The following is a 26,988-nucleotide window of genomic DNA, read 5'->3' on the forward strand; positions in this document are numbered from 1 at the left end:
CTTTATATCTCCTGTATAATCTCATTGTACTGTGGATGCATAGCCATAGCTTCACTATTAGCAACACTTCACAAAAAAGTTAATGGTTTGTTCACAAAGTAAATGCATTTATCCTCTATTGTCCATTTCTCAGAGTACGACTAATGTGAAGCTATTTATAATACATCCCACAATCTAAACAACTGCTACAATCAGTTCTTGCTAATGCTATTTTTGTATTTCATGTAAATACTTTAAAAAAATACATGACCCTTCTAGGATTCAAACATGTAACCTCTTGCGCTACAGTCATATGCGTTATCCATTGCACCACAGAATTCCTGACAGATGCCCCTTCTCGTCAGAGTGTCTTCTACACAGGTATCATCAGCACTAAGTTTTACCAAGAATAATTTTTTTGTGCTTTGGTTCGTAGCTCATGACTGATATTCAACAATCTAGTTATAATGTATGGACCGATTTGCAAATGTTCTACAATTCCTTAGTTTTGAGTGAGTTTAATGTATTTTTTGTAACAGAGAAAAGAATGTCCATTGTTGCACATATCACCATTCTAAATGGGTAGAGCATAAACGATCAACTTTCACATGGCTTCCACTATCAGCATTCACAAAATTCCTTTCTATTGTTACTTAAAAGTTGTAATTGCATTTTCCATCACTAAATAGCCCAACTGTTAGCAGCAAAAATATGTAAAAACCTCGTTACTTTGTCTAACACTCCTATCACACAAGTATAGTGTCGTCTTACTCCTAGCCTGTGACTTTACCAGAGCATCAATTTTTTAAGCTTTAATTACATAAAAATGACAGACATTTAGTGAGAATACTGACCTTAAATGCTATTTAAATGTTATACTCAATCATAATAACAACCATCTGAACCATATTTTAACACAGGAAAATACCCTATCAAATATTTTTTCGTGTCGCAGCACGTGGGTTACAGAAAGATTTATTTTAACCAATACTTACAAGCTGTGGAGAACTGTGTATACACAATTTTGATGCAGTGAACGGTTACCTCTACTGATTCAACTACTTAAACTCATCACTTTACATTATTTGAACTTTACAAAATAGCCCAAGATATTTGTTCCAATTATATCAGCAGTTAAAATTTAAATGTGTTTTCACATCACAAACTGATGAAATTTTAATGATTTGCTTCTCCTTGCGAAAATAAGGGGTCCAAACTTTCGCCAAACATCTTGAATTTTCTGACCCCTTAAAATTACAGTTATGTAAATACATAAAAATCACATAGCCTACCTTATTTTCAGTAGCCAACCTGGTCACCAATTCTCTTTCCTCAAGTGCTTTTTGCTCATCAATTTCAGCTGATTTTCTCATAACAGCAGCCATTTCACAAATCTTATTAGACTGTTCACAAATTACCTATAATGCAAAAATTAAAAAATTCATTACTACCTTTGTTTTCTGAACATACAAGAGGGAAGCAATGGAACAAACATTTTGCCCTCTCAAAGACATATTACTTGCCTGTAAATAGCTCTGGAATAGAACAAAATTAAATATAATATTATTTTGCTCCACAAATTTATACTTTTAATTCTTACGAACTCTTTGTTAAATGAAATTATTCTGCTGATCGTGTTTGGGCAGTTGGAAATGATGTGTACTACAATGCTAGTCACTTGAAATAGAAACATGCACATGTACATGTACATTCTAGCTTTGGAAACCACATCAGTGACCCGAGGGGGGAGAGGGAAACTAAACTTCACCCAACAAACTAACTACTAACAACAGAAATAGTTTTCTCAAACCAATGACACAGCACAACTGCTTTCAGTTAATGAATGAATTTTATCTGCAAAGAGATGTTGTCCCTATGATATTCTAGTATCAGGAATACTGTCCAACTGTTCAGAAGTCATTTAGGCAGGTCCTTTTTGTAATAGCCATAGCTGAAAGATACAGATAGATTACCAGAACAGATATATAGAAAGGTGAACTATTAAACAGTTCTATGAACACACAGTCTATATAGCATTTTGTATATTTTAATTATCAGTTTCTGCCAAATTAGACCATTTTCATGCATAAAATACACGACAATGGTAGCTACCACCAGTGTCAGCTGCTGCATGTTACAATCATCCGGCCTACAATTCTTTGATGTCAATATGCTTAGGTTTCTGCAGGAAACATCCCTGCTTCTTGGCTACACAGTATTCATTTTAAGTTAACACCCCCTTTTGGCCATCAGCTGGTGATGCACCTTGAAGGATGAGAGATACTGGTTCACAATCACATGAAGAGAGAAGGTGTAAGGTCATCGACAGGTGAAAATGCATTTCGATAGCACAGTGCCTGGATCAGCACAGACGGAGATAAAAGTCACAGGGTGAGCTACTCAATACACACTGAGCTCTTTGGACACCCCCTTCATCCAATGAGAAGTAGCAGTATTAATTCCAGCTTTATTTAACTCTTGCTTGCTCTAATAAAGCTAAAGAAAATATAAACATACTAAACTGTCCACATCAATGAAGTGAACTTTTTGACACTTCACAGCACTTTCTGCATAAAAAAATTGATAGTTATGTCTATTTTTCCGATTTATGTTTTAAAGATAATACACTCTCAATGTGAAAAAAAAGTGATGCACCATGAAGGAATTATCCGAATTTGATGGAAATTGGTAAATGTGATTTACACATACAGACAAACAAATGATTACACAACATGTTGTCTTACTTTTTTTTGCCTCTTTTTTTCCTCAACTGAAGAAATGGTGAGATGACAGTACTTCTTCACAACATACAGAAATGTGAATATGTTTAGTGTTAGTGCAAGTGCTGTGTGTTAAAATGTAACACATATACACAGAAGAACATAAAAAATAACATAAACAACAAAAAACCTGACCACTAAAGATGCTTTAGAATAAAGCAAAACACATTCGGTAATAAATCTTATATTACAGTTGCAAAAGACAGTATTCAACCCATACATAATGATTACAATTTCACAAAATTCAAGAGAAAGAGCTTCACAAATTGAAATAAACTAAACTTCTCCAAACAGGCCTTGGAAGGCCCACGAAGTGGTAACATCGGTTCCTGTCATATCACTGAATTTACGTGCTGTTGGGCTTGGCTACCACTTTGACAGGTAATTGCCTGGTCTGCCGAGCACTGTTGGTATGCAGGGTGCACTCAGCCCTTGTGAGGCACATTGAGCTACTTGATTGAGAAGCAGCGGCTCCTATCACAAAAACTGACAGCGGCTGGGAAAGCGGTGGGCTGAGCACATGCCCCTCCATATCCGCATCCAGTGAAGCCAATAGGCTGAGGATGACATGGCAGTCTGTCAATACCATTGGATCTCCACAAAGTGAGCAAGTCAGTGATGCGTGGGTCTGCCTCTGCCCCTTATGAGAGCAGTTCCTCAGCTTGGTACTGATCAACAGAGTTGTTGGATGTCAGGTGACAGCCAGATTGGTAACCTACCACTGCCCAGTGCGTCTCCAAGCATTTCTTTGGGCTGGAATCTCATTGACTAGAATAGAATTGTATTCAGTGATGAATCCCACTTCAGAATGAGCCCCAATGATCACCTAAGATGTGTCTGATGACAACCCTTATGGCTATGGATACCGACATGTCATCCACTATACTGTCTGCTAACCAGGAGTGATGGTCTGGGATGCAATTTCTTTTCATAGCAGGACCCCTTTGGCTGTCTGGTTGTCATCCATGGCATCTTTACAGCACTGTGGTACGTTGACAATATTCTACACCCTGATTTTCGTTGCCCTTCATGGCAAGTCATCCTGGGCTTATATTTCAGCAAGATGATGACCGCCCGCACACAGTGAGAGTTTCTACCGTTTGTCTTCTTGCTTGCAAACCTTATCTTGGCCACCAAGGCCAATAGATCTCTCCCCAATTGAGAATGTTTGGAACATTATGGGCACTGCCCTCTAACCACCTCTGGACTTAGACCATCTAGGTGCCAACTGGATAGAATTTGTCACAATATCCCTCAAGTGGATATCAAAAACCTATCAGTCAATGCCCAGCAGTGTAACTGCTTGCATAAGGGCCAGGGTTGGACCCACACATCACTCATTGCTCAAGTTGTGATGCTCTTTCTCTTGAATAAACCATCCAATTTGTCTGAAACTGGTATCATTTGTCTGTCTAAATTTATGAATCACGTCTACCAATTTCCATCCTATTCACATAAGTTCTTCATGATGAGTTTTTTTGTTTTTATTAGAGTGCATTATCACATCACAACCATGCAAGATCAAATCAAAAAGCAGGGCCATCAATGAAGTCCAACACACTGCACTGAAGCACATTTATTACGAACACCAACATATACGAACACCAACATACAACCAGAACAGACATGAAGTCATGGACAGAGAGTGCTGCTATTTCTACAAATCCTGAATATGTCAGAATATGCAAACATCAGAAACAAGAAATTTTTGAAAACCTTCCAGATAACAAATAATAACTGGTGGTCATGTCTGAACTTGTGACCCACTGCTTCCGAGGCAGTAATGCTAACCACTATGCCACATTGCATGTACCAAAGCTTGCAGTATTGCTTCCTCTCCCGCAAAAACAGTGACCCAGTGTTTCAAAAATTCTTATTGGAGCCAACTACAACATCCTGGAGCTAGATCTTGTCAACGGTCTTCTGTGTCACAGTACTGGCAGATTCTCAGGTTCTGGTCATGGTGTCACATCCTCTTCATCATCAAAAGCATCAGAGGTAATCTTGTATCCCCCCACCTTTTGAACAAGAAGCCCCCGTCGCTGTGCTTCAGGACTGTAGTAGGGATTCATATGCAGGATGTGGATGTTGTCTCTGTGCTTTTGTCTTCTGGATGAAGGGTCACGCTCCTCAACTTTGTGCGTGACATCCAACAAATGCTGAAGGATACAATATCCCCCCTCCCCCAAAGTAGTGCTTTAGCAACTCTTCTGATAGTCTCAGGCATAAAAAAACCATATCAAGTGGCCTAGACTGTACCTCATTGGCCGCTGATTGGTGTTATAGTGCTCTCCGCCTTTCTCCTGAGCAACTATGATGTGTATGGAAGCCAGCTGTCTTGCTTCTTCACTCCTGGTGATGAGATGTTTCATTTTGACATCCTGAGCATCATTTGAAATGAATATCTTAACACCTGCAGCCATCATTTTTGCATTTAATTTATTTATGCAACCAGTTTTGGTGTTCCATTACACCATCTTCAGGTCTCTCGACCAACATAAATTGGCATGAAAACCTGACAATCGTCGGTTCATGAACGAAGGGATAGTTTTGTGTAAACCAGAGATCAACAGACACCAGTTATTTAATACTGGCTCCTTTTATGACTGGACCTGAGAATGGATTCATCCAAATTTGTTGGTCGAGAGGCCTGAAGTTGGTGTAAAGGAATACCGAAACTGGTGCATAAATAAATGCAAAAGATATGGCTGCACTTTTTAATTTTCATTTCATACTGAACAGACTGTACCTCACTGGCCACTGCTTGGTGTTATAGTGCTCTCCGCCTTTCTCCCAGGCAACTAGGATCTGTATGGGAGCCTGTAACCATCTACTACAAGGACAGACAAACAAAGATTTAAGCATCACTTGGTTGAAACAGGAACACTGTCATTTCAGCCTCACGAGAATTGAGCAGAAAAATCACTGTGAAACCTGTATGTTTTTCATTGCTGTGTTGTATGCGAATGTCAGGACTGACAGTATTGTATAGCAATATCTCTGTTTCACATCAATACACATTGAAAACATATCCATCAATGTTTCATTAAAGCATTCTGTACGTGGCCGACATTTGTCATCTTGTGGGTGATGTTAGAACAAGAAATTTTTCTCATACTAGTTTTGGTGAGAAAACTTTTCCACTAACAGAGATCATCACACAGGGTGCTTCATGCTTCATGCTTCAATATGGTGTCTTTTATATGGAATTCCGCAACTTCCAGAGCTTCAGCAGTCAGCAGTCTGTGCAGATTATTATCTATCGATTCTCAATTTTTGACTTCAGGGACAACATCAATACACCAATTCCAATTCAGTAGAATAGTGCAGCTGCAAGCAGAATTGGTATTAGATCCCATGGAGGTAATTGCAGCATGTGCTTCCATCACTGGCATTGCTTACAATAGCTCAGATAGTGTCTGACGGGTTGATGGGGACCTTGTTGGTCACATGCATGTGTGATTTTACCAAGATCAATGGTAGTCAACTTGGTCCATACCAACTACTAGTAAGCGTTCCAGCTTTTATGGTGGAAAGCAGTTGGTAGATGGTGGGCAGCGAGTGGTAGGAGTTTTAAAAACATTTTCATTAGGTTTTCCAAATGTTTTGGTACTGAATTGTGAATTGTGGTTTATTAGTCTCATAATGTACGTAACCTAAATCATTCGATTCAGGTACAGGAGACATGTCAAAATTTTGGTAAAGTTTTCCATATACATACAACACCTGATTTTAACAAATGGTACCACAACAATAATACAATATAAAAATACATATACAATAAAAAGCTAACAATTAATTACAACAACTTATTTTAACAAATGGTATCATAAAAATAATACAATTTTGTTACACATACAGTAAAAAGACTAACAATTAATTACCCCTTGCTCAAATTATCATGTCATCCTTTATGAATTCTTCTACTGAATAGTAGCATTTATCCCACAGAATCTGCTGTAGCCTTATTTTTAGACTCTCTGGCTTCATATTATATATATATCTCTGCCCAAACTCTTTGCCTTTACAAATGTCTGCTTGTGTCTGTGTATGTGCGGATGGATATGTGCGTGTGTATACCCGTCCTTTTTTCCCCCTAAGGTAAGTCTTTCCGCTCCCGGGATTGGAATGACTCCTTACCCTCTCCCTTAAAACCCACTTCCTTTCGTCTCTCCCTCTCCTTCCCTCTTTCCTGATGAGGCAACAGTTTGTTGCGAAAGCTTGAATTTTGTGTGTATGTTTGTGTGTGACTTACCAAACGAAAGTGCTGGCACGTCGATAGACACACAAACAAACACAAACATACACACAAAATACTAGCTTTCGCAACCAACGGTTGCTTCGTCAGGAAAGAGGGAAGGAGAGGGAAAGACGAAAGGATTTGAGTTTTAAGGGAGAGGGTAAGGAGTCATTCCAAGCCCGGGAGCAGAAAGACTTACCTTAGGGGGAAAAAAGGACGGGTATATACTCGCACGCACACACACACACACACACACACACACACACACACACACACACACACACATATCCATCCACACATATACAGACACAAGCAGACATATACAGAGGCAAAGAGTTTGGGCAGAGATGTCAGTCGAGGCGGAAGTGCAGAGGCAAAGATGTTGTTGAATGACAGGTGAGGTATGAGTGGCGGCAACTTGAAATTAGCGGAGATTGAGGCCTGGTGGATAACGGGAAGAGAGGATATATTGAAGAGCAAGTTCCCATCTCCGGAGTTCGGATAGGTTGGTGTTAGTGGGAAGTATCCAGATAACCCGGACGGTGTAACACTGTGCCAAGATGTGCTGGCCATGCACCAAGGCATGTTTAGCCACAGGGTGATCCTCATTACCAACAAACACTGTCTGCCTGTGTCCATTCATGCGAATGGACAGTTTGTTGCTGGTCATTCTCACATAGAATGCGTCACAGTGTAGGCAGGTTAGTTGGTAAATCAAGTGGGTGCTTTCACACGTGGCTCTGCCTTTGAGACACTATCCAAATTGAACCCTGCCTGGAACAGTTCCGTCCTCTGTCACAGCGGGACCCACCCCCTCTTCCTCAAAATCACCCTCTCCAAACCTTCCAGGAATTTCTGACTTCCAGCCTTGCCTCTCAATCCTTCTTAAAAAAAACCTTAATCCTACTCCCAACATCACCACTGCTGAAGCCCAGGCTATCCGTGATCTGAAGGCTGACCGGTCCATCGTCATTCTTCCGGCGGACAAGGGTTCCACGACCGTGGTACTTGATCATCGGGAGTATGTGGCTGAGGGACTGCGTCAGCTTTCAGACAACACCACATACAAAGTTTGCCAAGGTAATCCCATTCCTGATGTCCAGGCGGAGCTTCAAGGAATCCTCAGAACCTTAGGCCCCCTACAAAAACCTTTCACCTGACTCCATCAACCTCCTGACCCCACCGACACCCCGCACCCCTACCTTCTACCTTCTTCCTAAAATTCACAAACCCAATCATCCCGGCCGCCCCATTGTATCTGGTTACCAAGCCCCCACAGAATGTATCTCTGCCTACGTAGATCAACACCTTCAACCCATTACATGCAGTCTCCCATCCTTCATCAAAGACACCAACCACTTTCTCGAACGCCTGGAATCCTTAACCAATCCGTTACCCCCGGAAACCATTCTTGTAACCATTGATGCCACTTCCTTATAAACAAATATCCCGCACGTCCAGGGCCTCGCTGCGATGGAGCACTTCCTTTCACGCCAATCAGCTGCCACCCTACCTAAAACCTCTTTCCTCATTACCTTAGCCAGCTTCATCCTGACCCACAACATCCTCAGTTTTGAAGGCCAGACATACCAACAATTAAAGGGAACAGCCATGGGTACCAGGATGGCCCCCTTGTACGCCAACCTATTCATGGGTCGCTTAGAGGAAGCCTTCTTGGTTACCCAAGCCTGCCAACCCAAAGTTTGGTACAGATTTATTGATGACATCTTCATGATCTGGACTCACAGTGAAGAAGAACTCCAGAATTTCCTCTCCAACCTCAACTCCTTTGGTTCCAGCAGATTCACCTGGTCCCACTCCAAATCCCATGCCACTTTCCTTGATGTTCACCTCCACCTGTCCAATGGCCAGCTTCACACGTCCGTCCACATCAAACCCACCAAAAAGCAACAGTACCTCCATTATGACAGCTGCCACCCATTCCACATCAAACGGTCCCTTCCCTACAGCCTAGGTCTTAGTGGCAAATGAATCTGCTCCAGTCCGGAATCCCTGAACCATTACACCAACAACCTGACAACAGCTTTTGCATCCCACAACTACCCTCCCGACCTGGTACAGAAGCAAATAACCAGAGCCACTTCCTCATCCTCTCAAACCCAGAACCTCCCACAGAAGAACCCCAAAAGTGCCCCACTTGTGACAGGATACTTTCCGGGACTGGATCAGACTCTGAATGTGGCTCTCCAGCAATGATACGACTTCCTCAAATCCTGCCCTGAAATGAGATGCATCCTTCATGAAATCCTCCCCACTCCACCAAGAGTGTCTTTCCGCCGTGCACCTAACCTTCGTAACCTCTTAGTTCAGCCCTATGAAATCCCCAAACAACCTTCCCTACCCTCTGGCTCCAACCCTTGTAACCGCCCCCAGTGTAAAACCTGTCCCATGCACCCTCCCACCACCATCTACTCCAGTCCTGTAACCCGGAAGGTGTACACGATCAAAGGCAGAGCCACGTGTGAAAGCACCCACGTAATTTACCAACTGACCTGCCTACACTGTGATGCATTCTATGTGGGAATGACCAGCAACAAACTGTCCATTCGCATGAATGGACACAGGCAGACAGTGTTTGTTGGTAATGAGGATCACCCTGTGGCTAAACATGCCTTGGTGCACGACCAGCACATCTTGGCACAGTGTCCGGGTTATCTGGATACTTCCCACTAACACCAACCTATCCGAACTCCGGAGATGGGAACTTGCCCTTCAATATATCCTCTCTTCCCGTTATCCACCAGGCCTCAATCTCCGCTAATTTCAAGTTGCCACCACTCATACCTCACCTGTCATTCAACAACATCTTTGCCTCTGCACTTCCGCCTCGACTGACATCTCTGCCCAAACTCTTTGCCTCTGTATATGTCTGCTTGTGTCTGTATACATGTGTGTGTGTGTGTGCGCGCGCGAGTGTATACCCGTCCTTTTTTCCCCCTAAGGTAAGTCTTTCCGCTCCCGGGATTGGAATGACTCCTTACCCTCTCCCTTAAAACCCAAATCCTTTCGTCTTTCCCTCTCCTTCCCTCTTTCCTGACGAAGCAACCGTTGGTTGCGAAAGCTAGTATTTTGTGTGTCTATCGACGTGCCAGCGCTTTTGTTTGGTAAGTCACATCATCTTATTTTTTTATATATATATCTCAAAGCCATAGAGTTGACAATAACAGTACAATAACGGAGAATTAAAATGAACATAGTGACGGGCAAAAAATAGTGGTTACAGAGACACAAAAAACACTGAGCCGTTCACACTTGACGATAACGACACTGAAAACAGGTTGACACGGCGCACAGAACACTGGTGAATCTGACGGCACAAGTGAACGTAGAAGCGTGATGGCAGACACGAAAAAACACAAAACGACGTCACACACAAGAGACACGGATGGCGATGATCTCCGGCGCGCGAATGTTCACTGAGCGTGTGCGAGTCCGGGGACTAAATATATTTTTGCCCATTAGCTTGTTATATATTGTCATCCCCATATACTGTGGAGTTCGTGCATATAATTTCAAATGGTGTGTGGGTAACATAAAATTATTTTTATTTCTTGTGTTGTATGTGTGGTTAAAATGATTTTCCTCAAATAATTTTTGTCTGCTGTGTACAAAGATTATAATTTCATAAATGTATATGGAGGGAACTGTTAGGATTTGCAGGTTCCGAAATAATGGGTGACAAGATTCTGTTTGTTGTGCACTGCACATGTATCTTATAATTTTCTTTTGCATTTTCAGTATTCAAGATACACTACTTGAATTTCCCCAGAAAATGATACCATACCTAATGACAGATTCAAAATAATTATGATATGCTATTTTTTGTGTACTCATGTCAGTAGAGTTTGCTAGTATTTGCACTGTAAATGGAAAGCTGCTTAGTTTATTTGATAGGAACTCAATATGTGTACTCCAGTTTAAGTTGTTGTCCACATTTAGTCCTAGGAATTTGACTGTGTTAACTTATTCCATAGGATGATTGTGATGATGTATTTTAAGATCCACACATTTCAAATGTTTGGTTTTGAAATGTACCATATTGGTTTTTGCAATGTTCAGTTTCAAGCCATTTAACTGGAACCAGTTTTCTGGAGTACCCATTGTGCTCACAATGGAGCTCTGAATTTTTCCTGCATCATCTTGAATTAAAACAGAAGTGTCATCCGCAAACAGAACTGATGGGGAATTTATATTTATGGGCAAGTCATTTACATAGAATAGGAACAGGACTGGCCCCAAAATGGAGCCTTGAGGCACACCTTGTGATACTGTACTCTATTTAGAATAATAATTCACTGCATTTGCTGTGACACTTACTCTTTGCTTTCTGTTGTGCAAGTATGATGTGAGCCATTTCAGAGCTTTGTCCTTAATCCCATATTTGTTTAATTTGTAGATAAGCAAGTCATGGTTCACCGAGTCAAATGCTTTTGAAAGATTGCAGAAGATACCTGCGACTTTACTCCTCTGATCCAATGATTTGCATATGTTCTCAATAAAGTTATTTACTGCATCCAGTGTGTTTTTTCCTTGTTGGAATCCAAATTGGTTACTTACAATAATATCATTTTTTACAATAAAATTTTTGATCTGATTTGCAGCTACTTTCTCTAACACTTTTGACAGGATTGGGAGAATAGAAATAGGGCGATAGTTTCCCATATCTTCCCTCGACCCTTTCTTGAACAGAGGTCTCACTTTGGCATATTTTAACACATCAGCAAAGCACCCCTGTTCAAAAGATTGGTTGATTATTTTAGCTAGCGGGGGTGCTATTATGTCATATACTGCTTTAATCACTTTACTTTGTGTCCCATCCCACCCAGCAGAATTTTTATTTTTTAATGGCAATAAAACATTTTTCACATCCTTTATTGTGACTTTTTTAAAATCTGTGAGATACTCAGCTTCTTGGTCAAGTCCAAAGGGATTTACTTTACTCTGATATCCTGCTACATCAACTTCTAACTTTGCTACATTTATGAAGAATTCATTTAAACACTCCGATATTTGAGCTGGGTTTACAACAACATTATCGTCTACTTTAATCTTACTTATTTCATTACAACTGACTTTAACACCTATCTCTGATTTGACAACAGACCACACTGCCTTTGTCTTACTATTATGTTGTAAAATAAACTTATTGTTTGCCATTTGTTTTGCTGCCTTTACAACTTTTTTGAATATGGCTTTATAATGTTTCACATACACAGCAAAATGTCTGTTTTTGTAATATTTCAGTTCATTATGTAGTTGCCTCTTTCTGGCACTAGAAATTTGTATACCCTGAGTTATCCATTTAATCTTCCTAGTCGTTTTGTTACATTTGGCTTTAAGTGGAAAAGTATCATTAAATATTTCAAGAAAGCTACCAAGAAATTTGTTAAAGTCAGTACTACTTGAGATACAGCTGTTATAAGGCCATTCAACCTCTCTTAACTTATTGCTAAATATAGTTAGGTTTTTTTTCATTGAAGTTCCTTTTCATGTGGCTTTTGTTACATGAAATTTTTTTATAGAGTTTTTGTAGTTCAATGAATAATGCAGAGTGGTCAGAGATTCCTAAATCTAAGCAAAATTTATTAACATCTTCAAACACATAATTCGTTAAAATATTATCAACACAGGTCGCTGACTGTGCATTTATTCTAGTGGGTTGCATGAAGTTTGTTTTGAAGCCAAAGGTTTTTATTTAGTCATTGAATTTGGAAACATCATTGCTGTCAGCTATGATATTTTTATATTGAAATCAGCAGCTATTATAATATTTTTCCTTTTTTCTTTATTAAGATTTTCAAGAAGGCACTTAAATTTGAGCAGGAAAGCTTCAATTGTAGTTTTGTCTGGTACTCAGAAATTACTACGACATTTAGGTCCCTTAACTCGACACAACAGCTTTCAAATATACATTCTTCATTCAAATGATTAAAATTGTTCCTTACTTCATATTTCATGTCAGAATGAGTAAGTATGCAAAAACCTCCATGTGATTTCTCTCCTCTACAAAAACTGTTGGCTAATTCGAAATTTTCGATTTTATAAAGAATTTTAATATTACCGCATGTAAGCCAATGTTCATTGAGACAGATAACTTTAATATTTTTAAATTCTGAAAGAATAATTTGTAAGTCATCAAGTTTATGATTTTTGTTTGAAAAGTCAGCACTGAGACCGTTTATATTCAAGTGCATTGTACATGGACACACTTTTTTATTTATGGGTTCAGGCATAGGCCTACTCTTTCTTGGTTACTGTTTCGGTCTCGCCGCTTTTGTTAGCAAACACTGTTTCCCATCCCCGTCATTACTTACAAGTTTCCCTTATTATTCAGAATTTTACTTGTATCAGCGAACATTTTACTGAGAATTCTGGACCCTAGCCTATTTAAATGAAGACTGTCTTTACCCAAGCATTTATTGTTTAAGAATTTGTTCGGATTTATAAACACAGCTCCTAGATTGTTACAGATTCCGTTTACATCACGGTTTTTCTGTCTATGTATTGATTACTGACGGATCGTCTGTATACAATACCACCCACTACAATTCTAGATGTTTTGTAGAGATTACTGGCTGATCGAATTAAGTTTTTTTGTTTCACTTACAATTTTCTCTTCAGTGTTGCTTCTAAGAGAATTTGTACCTACGTGAATGAAGACTCCTTTACAATTCTTCTGAGAAGCCTCTGCTGGACCATTCTGCGACCTATGTATGTTGCTGAAGTGTTTGACCAACTGGTGAGTCTTGATTCCTGGGCGAACGTCTACTTTGCATTTTGGCTCCACCACATTTTTGAAGTACTTGGTACTTAATTATTACTGTATGCTTTAACTTGCTGTACCTCTGCTGTATAAATCACCAAATAAAGTTACTTCCCTACAAGCCACCATTACTGAGGAACCACTGTGCACTTAGAAAATTTTAATACTAACTAGAACACAAACATGTGCAGTAGGTAAAAAAGCTTGGCTACCCCTGTCCTAGTGTATCCACGTAGCCAAGATAACCAGATGTTGGAGTGTCATAAAAATAGCATAGATAGCAGTCAATGAGCTGGGACGACAAGCAACAAGTTCTGCACTGCTGGAACATACTTCCTCTTACACAATGTTCCATTTATTAATTAGAATCCTCCTTTTGTCAGTTCCTCCTCCTCCAAAGCTATCATTTCTCAAAGGTGCATCTCTTTGTTCAGCGGTAGTGTCATTTAGTGCAGCAATGACAGATTTCATCCAAGCTGCTCTGTTCTGCCAAAGAATTCCTTGAAAGGCAGTCAGCATCCTTGTATGTGTGTCCACTATTGTACACCATTGTGACATCGTACTCCCGAAGCCTTAGTGCACATCTCGCCAGTCAACCTGACGGATCATGTAGGCTGGTCAGCTAGCACAGAGAATGGTCGTTCATCACAATAATGAATAGTTTTCTGAACAAATATGACTGGAACCTGTGATGGTCCAAACAGCAACACACCCTTTCTTGGTCATAAAGTAGTTCATCTTGGACTTGGAGAGTAATCTGGAAGCATAATACCATAACCACTAGCATTGGTGTGAAGTTCTGTCTTCGCATTCTGGTCATATAATGCTAGAACTGCAGAAAACATCCGCAAATCTTCAAGGACAAGGAGAGATCTTTCTTACATCTCGTACCAGGAAAATGTGAGATCTCTCTGCAGTATTTTTGCAAGGTATGTGTCTTTGTACAGATGTCTCTTATGAACTGCTGGTAGTACAAGCACATTCCAAAAAAACTTCTCTCATCACAAATGTGTCAAGGAATTGGAAAATCTGTGACTGGTTTTATTTTCTCTGGACTTGGATTTCATTGCTATTCACTAGGTGGCTCAAGATTTTAATTTCTTGAGCAGTAAAGGGGCACTTGAAACTCCCTGGCAGATTAAAACTGTGTGCCGGACCGAGACTCGAACTCAGGACCTTTGCCTTTCGCAGGCAAGTGCTCTACCGACTGAGCTACCCAAGCACGACTCACGCCCCGTCCTCGCAGCTTTAATTCCACCAGTACCTTGTCTCCTACTGGTGCACACTCCGCTGTAGAGTGGAAATTTCATTCAAGGGGGCACTTTTTCGGATTTCGGTGGAACGTTACAGTCAGAACACATTCAACATGGTTGTTGGGCAACTTAGATATTCTTCAAATGTCTTTTAAATAACAACAATGTCATCTAGAAACCAAAGACAGATATGTCCATGGTCCATGTGTTCAACTGGAATGTTACACAGTCTAAACAGCATAGCTTAAAGTCATAGAGGCACTCAGGAGTTATGAAAGCAATCTTTTCCCAGTTAGCATTGTCAGCCTCAATCTGCTAGTAGTCTTTCTTTATGCCCATAGTTGAAGAAATACTTTGCTCATTTCAAGCACTGCAAGGTGTCATCAATGCTTGACAATCAATAGAAATCTTTCTTCGCAATTTTGTTCAGCCGTTAGTAGTAGATGCAGAAATGCCATGTGTCATCCTTGTTCACAAGAACCACAGGTGAGGACCAAGGATTCTCTGAAGTTTCAACCGTGTCATCTTGCAGCACCTTCTCTGCTTCATCCCAAATTATCCAATATTCAGCCAAGACACCCTGTACAAGTAGACTGATGGATTATCCCCAGTGCTGAAATGGATGTTTCACCACTGGCTGCTTGATCAGTCTTTTCTCCATTCCAGATCAGATTCCAAAAACTGTCACAGAACAGAGAACACACACTGACATTGTTACTCAGTCAGCCCAGGTGCTATTAGCACTTCGACAGTAGCTTTCTCCCCAGTGCTGCCAGTAATTCTTCATTCACGACTGGAAGTCATGTTACTGATGATGGTGGAATAACAATGTCTTCAATGACAGACTTCATCAATCTGGAGCTCTCACCTTACACGATCTATCATGGCTTGTAATGCCTGCAAAACTCCCATCTGAGAATAATGTTACGACTACATTCTCTTCAAATGACAATTTCAAAGAACTGAGTTTTGTCAGTGATAGTTATTCTTGCAATACATCTTCCAGTATGCTGGACATATTTCCTACACAGCCTTCGGCACAATTGCTCTCATATCACAGAACATAGTCTTCTTTATCTGATGACAATAAGCAGACACTATCGAAAAGGAAGTCCCCGAGTCAGCCAGTGTCCGGAGAAGTTGGCAAACAATGACTACGTCTGTAACTGTCGCCCATGGAGGATTCTCATCTGTAATGGCCTCACCTCTGTAGATGGTCACCTAGCATTATTCAAATTCAAACAAATAAAAATAGTGATAACTAAAAGGTACCATCTTGTACACAAAATCAGAATGTTTAAGTGAAATTTCTGCATGTTCATAATTTAAAAATAGCAAGGCACATCAATATGTAGTACACCCAATATCATTTACTAAGCTGACCCTTAAAGAAATGTGGTATCTTAGTTTGTATATTTGAACTTACAAATATTTGCAAACTTTTCTTCTGCATCATTTATGTACTCACTTCCTGCTTATTTTACACATTAGTGATACCTGTAGTTTATAATAGAAGTTATTTCAGTAAACTGATTTATACTACCACAAAGCAATAGATAACAGCTCCAAATTTTATTTAAAAAATGTGTGTGAATTCCTAAGGAACCACACTTCTGAGGTCATCGGTCCCTAGACTTACACACTACTTAAAGTAACGCATGCTAAGAACACACACACACACACACACACACACACACACACACACACATATATGCCCGAGAGAGGACTCTAATCTCTGGCGAGAGGGGCCGTGCAATCTGAGTTAATCTCTATGTCTACAGTTTATAGTTTTTCAGTACTCCAGGAAAGTCAAACAAAAATTAGAAACACACAACTTTGGCCACTTCTCTCATAAACTGACTGTCTCCACCAACCCACTTAAAAACCTTTCTTATGACAAGTAACAATTACCACTGTAAATAGATACCCAGTCTCACTGTACATACAAATGTGTTAGTCTATAACTGTATTGGTTAATATTTATATGAGCGCATTGGTCATTGAGAAAGCAACAGCTTTCTTAAAGCATAACTTTCCTGTTAATTGTGTTAGATTTACTCCTAATTTCTTTGAAGGACGAACACACTCTGTACTTTTACTCTTTTAAACATTCAACCTACTTCCGGCATTTACTAACAGCCTCAAATACAGAAGGTGGACAAAAGTACGGAAACACTAAAAATCACAACACATTACTATTCCTAATATGGTGTAGAAAACCATTGGCATTCAAAACAGCTTACAGTCATCTCAGAATATCTAAATACCGGTCCTGTATGGTTTCAAGGGAACCTTTTACCATTCTCCCTGCAAAACAGTGGCAAGGGCAGGTAACAATGATGGAGGTGGACAGTGATCAAGCACCATTCTCTCAAAGTAGACCTCAATGACTGAATAATATTGAGATCTGGCGATTGCGACAGCCAGGAGAGATGCGACAATACAGCCTCATGTTCACAAAAGTTGTCCTGGACAATGCAAACTGTGTGAACAGGGGGGCCTGTCATGTTGGAACACATGATCACCTTTTGGGAAGAAACAGTGCAACATGGGACGGCCCTGATATACCAAAATGGTCACACAAGCCTCGGCAGTAAAGCAATCTCACAGATTAACTGTAGAGCTCAAGGAATACCACAATATGGCTGCCCACCTTGTTTCATTCTTGGGATGCAGACTTGGCTAGAAGTTGGAAACAGTGTAAAACAAGACCACCCCACCATATGAAATTCTTCCATAGCTACACAGCCCAGGTTTTATGGCTTGAGCACCATGTTTTCCTGATAAGGGCATCTGCATCACTGATGAATGGTTTTGGAATTACACCTCACCCTGCAATTTCCTGCTCACAGAGCCCTCTTTGTTTTGTTTTGTTTTGTTGCTGACAGAACTCACAGGAGTGACATTCCATTCATCATCAACTTTTGGGGAACAGTGATCTCATTTTTCATCACAAACTTCAACAACCATCTACCACTATCACTTAATACACACGTTTGAACTGTGACTTTTTGGATGATTGTTTTCCACTTTCCCTGTCAGCGGCATTAATTTTAGATATGGTGCCTCCTGAAACACCGAACCCTTCAAACACGGAAGTACCTACCATTTGAGCACAAACCATTTGCCCACGTTAAAATGCATTGAGCTCTGACATAATGTTGTCACAACTTCACAGGAAACTGTTATAACCATAACTGACATTTGAAATGTATTGGGAACACTCCACAGGTGCCATTCGTGGTACGTGCAACAGTGCAACCTACAGGTTTGGCAAGCAACTACATATATTATGTTCAAGCATGCATTTCTCTTAGTGCTTCCATAGTTTTTTTCCAACTCCTGTATCTTTCTGTTTCTACCTCTATGTTTGCCTCATTTATTTATTTATTCACGCATTTCTCTTTTCTTCTCATTACAATACTACTACTCGATTTATTCATTTTTATTCTTAATTTTATATATTTTCTTTACTTTGGACTTGATAGCCACCTACACCACAGTACAGTCTGTAAATTTTTCCTTGTTTGTTAGTGGCGGGGGGGGAGGGGGGGAGGCGCAGCAAAGAAAAGGAAAAGTTATCTCTGCCCATCACACAGTGCTAAGAAACATAGCTCTATGAAACTTGGACCATGCGTACAAAGAACTGCTACGGTGCAATACAAAAGGTAACTGAAAGAAATATGCAACATGATGAACAAAAATGACACTACTACTCAAAGACAATAACTACACTGATGTCACTGTGATTTATGTTGGTCCCTGGGCATTACAAAAGGTGGGACATAGCTCTTATAGAATGTGTAATCACCATGGATAGTAATGCATACTCTGCATCTCGCGTCAATTCCCATCAAGTGGGATGTATTTCAGCACGTCCACATGCCACGAAGACCATCCAATAGTTGTCAACTGCGTTGGAGGATGAATGGAACATCTTGCCACAAGAACTCCTTACCAATCTTGTGACTTGCAAGTGAGCACACTGCAGCACATGCGCTGCCACCCGTGATAATTATGTATCCTATTAGAATCCATGTTTTGCCTTTTCTAATGTCCATGAGACCACCATGAATTGTACCTACTTCATTGTAATTGTACTTGCATAAAAATGTCACTTCCGTTCATCTCACTTTGTATTTCTTCCAGTTACCTTCTGCACTATACTGTAGCAAGTCTTTACGTATGGTCCAAGTTTCAACAAGACATGTCACTTGACAGGGACATCATACAAAAATTACTCTCAACATTAAATTTTGCACACCAGTGTTGATAGTATGGAGGAGAAGTTTTAGGCAATGCCCACAATGAACCATGAATTGATTCAACTTTCTAGCACAAAAGACTCCAACAAAGTATAGAAAAATTAAAAGTGACACTAAACAATAGATACTACAGTGGTACTGGATTCCATATTGCTAAGTTTGTTAGTGGGTGTTGACAAAACGTTAGTGACAAAAGTCTTTTGACTTCACTGATTCTGAACTAGGGAGTCAACAATACAAGAAGCAATTTACAAACTAAATTAGTGGTACTATAGAATTTGAACATGTCATGTTCATACACTGTAACTCCCTATTCATTATACACTCTAACTCCCTATTCTTTACCTATTCTGAATGTTTCTCTCAATTCAGGGTTGGTAGCAGCTACTCATTTCCATTAGCATATACGCATATACATTTTTCTTTCTTCTGATTAATGAAAGTTATAAAATTCTTAGAGCTTGATAATGAACTGAATGTTTAAATTGTTGAGTGTGTCAGCCTTGTTACAAATGTTTCTGTACTGGCAACTAAAAAAGTAAATATTCTTTTGCCATAAATATTGTTAGTAAATATTGAATAAATTTATACCTTTTCTTGTTCTGCATCTTGCAAGGTTTCCGTTTGTGATGGGATCTATGGAACATGATGTAAGTATCAATGCATGGGATCTGATACAAACAAATTAATAACTTGAAATATTCTGCCCATTTTCATTCACTAATGCCTTATGGAATAATCTGGGCTACTGCATCATTCATAAACAAAGTTAATTGTACACAAAAGCATGTACAAAGAACAAAACACAGTGTGCACAGGCAATGATAGTAGTCAAGTAATTACACACTTTAACACTATACATATTGTATGAAACTTATTTTTTATACCACCATACCAAAAGCACAAATGAGGCACATAATTAAAATACCAGAAGAAAGATGCTGATTGGTCCAAAATGTGGTGAATTATGTCTCCCCCCAATCCTAATGATGTTATATGCCCAGGAGATAGTGAAGGTATCCACAGTTGTTTTTGTTGATGGTTTCTCCCTTGGTGCTGTTATGTCCCGACTTGTTAATGCAGAGTATATGTCCACGTACGGAAATAAATTATTAAAAGTCTATAAACTTTCTCAATGCCATTAGAATGCATCATATAACTCTGTTGGAAAATATGTAACTAGCAAGCAAACAAACTGCTCGAAATATATATGCCAGACTTAATTCTGTCGTGAACTAATAAGAGACCTTTGGAGCAACTAAAACATACTGAAATGCAATAGCCACAACCAACAGCACCTTGCTCATATACAAAAGTTTGACTGTGTGCACAAGTATATGTAACGCCTTCTACGCTTTGGTCAATGTCAAAAATATTGATTTTTATGAATTTTGGTGCTGTTGTCTTCATAATCTAGGCAATGTCTGTGATGTATTGTCATCAGGGTGGACACTGATTGAAACAAGCATTGCACATACATGTAGGAAAAAAAAAATTATTAGCATTGCCATACTTTATGATTTCAGACAAAGCATACATATAGATGAAGAACATGTTTAGAAAGCTGGTATGGATCCTACACATGAAACATTTTGTTCCACATGACCCACTCACATTTCCATCTCTTCATTTCTGTCTTCAGTGGTCACATATTTCCTGCCTTACATAAAAATTGATATTGTCCTTTATCAACAACTCATCATGCATTTTAATCTTTCTACTTGTCTATACTGGCTATTGTAGTATTACACACAAAACTGGCAGTTTTGACTGTTACATAGGCTTAATACTGTTCCTTCACACTTCTCTGCATGTTGTTTAAAATTATTACATTGGGTTTATGTGCTCTTGCATGACAATTAATGAAAAGTAGTAAATTTTCCCTCTCCTCTACCTATAGTATTAAAATCAAGTATACAGGTAACTAACTTTACTTGCAATTCTGAAGATAAAGCAGCTCAAAAATCAATTTCACATACATCTAGAACTGGCTTTGACCTTTTAGTACAGTTCAATGCATAGAATCCTTTGAGAGTGTCACTACTTAATATTAAAATTAAAATTTAAATAAATGCATATTAACAAAGATGACAAAACTTAATGATTTACCTTAGAATATTTGTGTGTGCCCAATGCAGCAAGATCAATTTTAGATGATGCTACCAGCCGTGTAACATGTTGACGGTATTTTGACATAATAAGCTCCAGTGCCTTTTGGTGTTCATCCAGAGCAGCTCTTAGTTCCCGGTTTTCTTGCTGTAATTCACGTAAATGCCTGTTCTCCTGCTGGATGCCTGCCACAAGCACAGCATGTGGCCGCTGACGTGCTGATTCATTCAGCTCATTCGCTTTCTCTTGGTACTAAGGAGTACAAAGAAGTACCTTCTGGGTGACATCATAACATAAATGCCTTTTCAAAGATAAAAATACATTTTGCAAAGACTTAATGAAAAACGTTTGTTATTTTTTATGTGTGTATGTATCACTGCGGACTAATTTAAAAGGCTTTTATCCTGTTATTAACAAAAGAAATATTAAAATTTGACAAACTGTAAAAATAAAATTTAAAACTTACTTACTACAGGTTGATCAACATTACACACAAAAAAAAAAATATCTACGAAAGAATCAGTTAGTGACACGACATGGATTTTATTCACACGTAATGGAGTGACCACATCACTGAACATGAAAAATTATTTTCTGTACCACAGTAAATGAAAAATGTGAAGAGATTAAAAAGTTAACAATGTCTTGTTTTAATAACCACTATCAAGAAGTAGCAGTAAGGGATAACTGTATTTATCAATTATCAGCTGAACTCATATCACCACTGCAGGTGCCCAATGCCTACCGGTAGTAACAGTGATTATCATATCACAGCCCGAAGAACAATTCACAAGACACAGGGAAGGAAAATTAGGACTTAGCATCCCATCAACAATGGGGTCATTAGCAATAGAGTTCAATCTCAAACAGACAGTAAATTAGGAAGGTGTCTCTTCAAAGGAATCACCCTGTCGTTTGCTTTAAGTTATTTTTCTAATCATGGAAAATTTAAATCTGACTAGCCAGAAGGAGTTTCTTCATCCTGTTCAGACATTAACTGTCATACTTCTGCACCACAAGATACAGTGCTCAAGGATTTATGATACGCTGCCTTAACACAAGGTGTGTACTTTGATATAAAGCTTATGAATCAAGTTCCATCAAACAAGAAATTGCTGGATGTGTTACACTGAGGAAAATAATTACCTAATAGGTCTAATACACAACACCATTATAAATGTAGAAACCACAGAAATAGAAATAACTAAAGCAGTTTTAGGGCATATTACAAGAAAAGAACACTATTTCATGGCCATGATTGGTTTCAGGCAATCGCACCTATTGTGGTGAAACCTATAACTCGGGTAGAGTGATGTGCTACCTGCCATGGCGCGCACAGCCACGCAAATACAACGGGTGGCTACCGCTGCAGAATAAGCCACACCTCCAACGTAGTTCCGGCGTGTTCTGCCAGCCGGCACTAGAGGCGTTTCCTGCCAAATTTAAAGCAGCCACGGAATACGCACGTGCGTGACCCCTTTTTCCGACACGGATGGTAATACGAAACATCACCATCCGCCAATCGGGTATCGCCAACGGCCGCCAATCCTCACGACAGAATCTGTGGAGAAAGACTAGAGCTGCCAGGTTAAATAGCCGGCAGGAAAAGAAACAGGCGTCTTTTGACCTGCCGCCAGGAGGAAACATCATCGCAGCTGGATTGACCAGGTGCCCGTCTTCAATACGCCAGTCTTTGACCCAGAAGCGGCGCCCGTCTAACTCCTCGGCACCCGTTGGAGAGCATCGAGAGAGGAACGTAAAATCAATTCAGTTATAAAAGTCAATTTTATTAAGGTTGTATATTCGTGTTTTGATACTAAATTTTTGGGCAGGAGAAAAGCCTTTTTATTTTCTAAAAAAGTTCATCTGTTGTAAAATTAAGTGGTGTCCTGGCTACACCTAATAAAGCAAATTTTATTATCACGTGGGTGTTGAACAGTGTATATAACACTACCCATTCACCTATGCCACAAAAGAGGATCACGATAGTTGGAATGACATATTAGTTAAATATGTTCAGACTCAAAAACTGTTTGGAGGTTTTTGTCATCGTTTTTGTTTGCAAATGGATACGAGATGCAGTGAATGTTGGGCATTGGGTTTGTTCCATGCTTCGACACCCTGGCTTGGAGGAGCAGAGTGCACTGCCAAGTACAGAGTGTGCTGTGACAATGGTGATGACATCACAGTGAACAGGAGATGTAGAGACAGATCTATCAAAAACTGATTATTCTGTTGTATTATAATTTGTCAGGTTGACATTTAAACTGAAACTGACAGTCAATCACTGCAATGTTCCTGGAGAAAGTACTCTTCATCATGAAGGAATTGTAAAACATTGCAAGAATACATATTATACTGAATGAAACAGTATCATATTCATTTACGTAATTGCATGTTATACTAAGTTCTATTCTTTCAGCGTCTGCTGCAGAATCTGAAGAAAATGTCTGAGCTTTTTAGTTTCCACGATCACCAAGAAGTACAAACGTGAGCTGAATAATATCAAGTAATTACAGCTCACGGACAAATTAGTTATGAACACTGGAGATCACTATACTATATTCAGACAGCTACAACAGTTTCACTACATTGCCAACAATGACAGAAAAGATGGATTGCTGCTTATCATAAGGAAGACACATTAAGTTGCAGAGAGGCACAATTCAAAGACACACACAAAGCTTTTGGCCACAGCCTTCATCAGCGAAAGAGAAACACACACTGTTCATACACACAAGCAAATAAGCACACCTCATGCACTCACGACTGCCAACTTTGGCAGCTCAGGCCAGAATGCAGCTATCACATCGGATGGCAGCAGTAATGGGAAGGGGAAGGGATAATAGTGTATGGATGGAGAGACAGACTAATGCTGTCTGGCAGAGTGCTGCAACTAGAATACCAAAAGACGCAGCGTCAGAAGGTTTTGGGGCAAGGAGGTGATGAAGAAAAGAACTGAAAAAAAAAGAGGATCAGAGAAAGATGGGTGGGTGCATTGGCAAAGGGCAGCAAACAAAGAGGCTGAGAGGAGAGAATGGGAATGAGATGATAGGACGCAGGAGGTGGACGCTTTTGGTGGAGGGTATGGGGACAGTATGTTACTGTAGCTGGAGGCCCGGATAATTACAGGAGTGGGGAACGTGTTGTTAGGATAACTCCCATCAGCACAGTTCATGACAGCTGGTTGTGACAGGGGACCCAGGATGGCTCACGTAATGAAGCAGCCATTTAAATCAAGCATGTTATGCTCAACTCCATGTAGAGCCACAGGGTGGTCTAATTTGCTCTTCATCCTGGTGGATAGATGATTGTTAGTCACACCAATGAAAAAGCTGTGTAATGGCTGCAGCAGAGCTGGTAAGTGATATGGCTGTTTTCACGGGTGGCCCAGCCCATAATTGGGTAGGACAAATCAGTGACACGACTGGAATATGAAGTGGTGGGTGGGTAGGTGGACTGGGTACGTCTTGGTTGGTTGGTTAATTTGAGGGAGGGGACCAAACAGCGAGGTCATCGATCCCATCAAATTAGGAAAGGATGATGAAGGAAGACAGCTGCACTTTTTTAAAGGAACTATCCTGACATTTGCACGAAGCAATTTTGAGACATCATGGAAAACCTAAAACAGGATGGCCAGGTGTGGGTTTGAACCGTTGTCATCCCAAATGCGAGTCCAGTGTGCTAAGGGCAGGTCTTGCATCTGGATCTTCTAGCTGGGTCTTCCACAGGGATATGATGCTTGTAAGGGGTTGGGATTGGGATTTGCACAGGGATGGACTAGGATGTTGTGGAGGTTGTATGGGTGACGGAATACCACTTTAGAAGAGGTGGGAAGGATCTGGAGTAGGATGTCTCATTTAAGACCATGATTATACGTAATCAAAGCCCTAGCAAAGGATGTGGTTCAGCCATTTCAGTCTGGTGTGGTTTTGTGTGACAAAAAGGGTGCTCCCTTTGTGGCCAGTTCTTGGGGATGGTGGGAGGATTGGGGGTGTTATGGGAAATTGGATGGGAGATCTGTTTGCAGACTATGTATGGGCAATACTGCCTGTCTGTGAAGGCCTCTGTGAGATCCTCAGCATACCGATTGGTTGGCTGGTTTAGAGTGAAAGGGACTAAACTGCAAGGTCATCAGCCGCTTCATCCATTCATTGGTAAACCTAGAGTAGTCATCAAAGGAAGGAGGCAAGAAAGCCTGAATGTAACTAACACAAGATCAAAGAGAGATAAAACCCAGAAAAAAAGACAGCACAGGCAAGTCGTTAAAAGATCAGTCACGAAAAGGTATTAAAACCAAGAAATGAAAAAGAATAAAACGGTGGAAAGGGTAGAGGCCCGGCTGGGCCACCCAGCAAGGACCCCGGGTGGGGGAGGAAGTGGGGGGGGGGGACTGGAGATTGGTGCCCTTCCAATCCCATGGGCAATCAACGACACCAAGCAGCCCTACCTTGTAAGGATGAATAGGACCCACCTTTGCAACCAAGACGTAACACCAGGTCAGCCGAGTTGGTGTCACCTGCAAACACTAGAGGGAGCGTGTCAGGAAGATTTAGATGCCGCCTCAAAGCAGCCAAATTCGGGCAGTCTATGAGTAAGTGGACCACCGTCAGGCGGACTCCGCATCGGCAGTGAGGGGGATCCTAGAGTCAAAGAATGGGTCAGCCAAGTGTAGCCAATGCAGACAGTGGATTTTCTGCAAGAAGCAAGCTGAGAAGACTGACAATTGGGCATGGTCTCCTTAATTGTCCTCAGTTTGTTTTGGGAGATCAGGGCAGACCATTTTGAGTGCCATCGATTGCTAAGAGTCAAACTCCCTGCAATAAATGACCGAAGGTCTGGTTCTGGGAACCCAATTTCCAGAATCGGCATCCTGATGGCTGGCTTGGCCAACCCGTCAGCTCATTCATTTCCCAAAATCTCGACATGACCGGGCATCCAAACGAAAATGACTGGTCTCCAGCTCTATGGAGGTCAGCGACAAGATCCTGGATGCCTTAACCACTGGGTGGTGAGAGTAGCTCTTGTCTATAGCCTGACAGCTGCTAAGGGAGTCACTACAGATTAGGATACTCTTGCCAGTGCAAGAACGATCATGGCTAAGGGCTAATTTAATGGCCATCAATTCAGCAATGAAAACACTGAAGCCATTTGGCAGGAGGTGGAGTTTACTGTACTGTGCACGTGTGCATGCCAAGTCTGTTCATCCATTGACTGTTGAGCCACCTGTGAATGCCGCCTGCGAACCTGTTTATTTCTCAAGGACAGCCAAGAACAGTAAACAAAAAATCATGGGGTCAACATAATCTTTTGCACCAAAGGAAACTTCGAGACAATCCTAGATTGGGGCACAAGCCATGGGAGCAGATACGATGTCTCGCTGACCAGAGGCAACAGTAGAGGAAGTTGCAGTTCCGAATAGACACTGGAGGCGTGCAGCAATTGTAAACCCAGTTCTGGATCGCTGCTTTGGGAAGTGGAGCTCCCTTCCACGGAGAAGGACACAGTAGTCAGGATGTTCAGGGAAGCTATGAGTGTGTACATTGAAATTCATCAGCTGTTGTTGGTACCCGATAGG

The 26,988-nt window shown here is 40.4% G+C and overlaps 1 protein-coding gene across 2 annotated transcripts in view; it reads right to left on the minus strand.

Annotated features, from left to right (window-relative positions):
• The window catches only part of LOC124709118 (FGFR1 oncogene partner 2 homolog), a 73,861-nt gene that overhangs the window by 22,175 nt on the left and 24,698 nt on the right, over window positions 1-26,988 (minus strand). Inside the window, exons 3-5 of one of the 2 annotated variants that reach the window (XM_047240775.1) lie at window positions 21,411-21,662; window positions 19,893-19,937; window positions 1,272-1,397 (exon numbers count right to left, since the gene is read on the minus strand). In XM_047240775.1, the coding sequence (XP_047096731.1) occupies window positions 1,272-1,397; window positions 19,893-19,937; window positions 21,411-21,662 (423 nt within the window). The remainder of the gene's footprint in view (window positions 1-1,271; window positions 1,398-19,892; window positions 19,938-21,410; window positions 21,663-26,988) is intronic. The other variant, XM_047240776.1, reaches the window with a different exon arrangement.

This window comes from Schistocerca piceifrons, chromosome 7, assembly GCF_021461385.2.
Source record: "Schistocerca piceifrons isolate TAMUIC-IGC-003096 chromosome 7, iqSchPice1.1, whole genome shotgun sequence".
In the NCBI taxonomy this organism is placed as follows: domain Eukaryota; kingdom Metazoa; phylum Arthropoda; class Insecta; order Orthoptera; family Acrididae; genus Schistocerca; species Schistocerca piceifrons.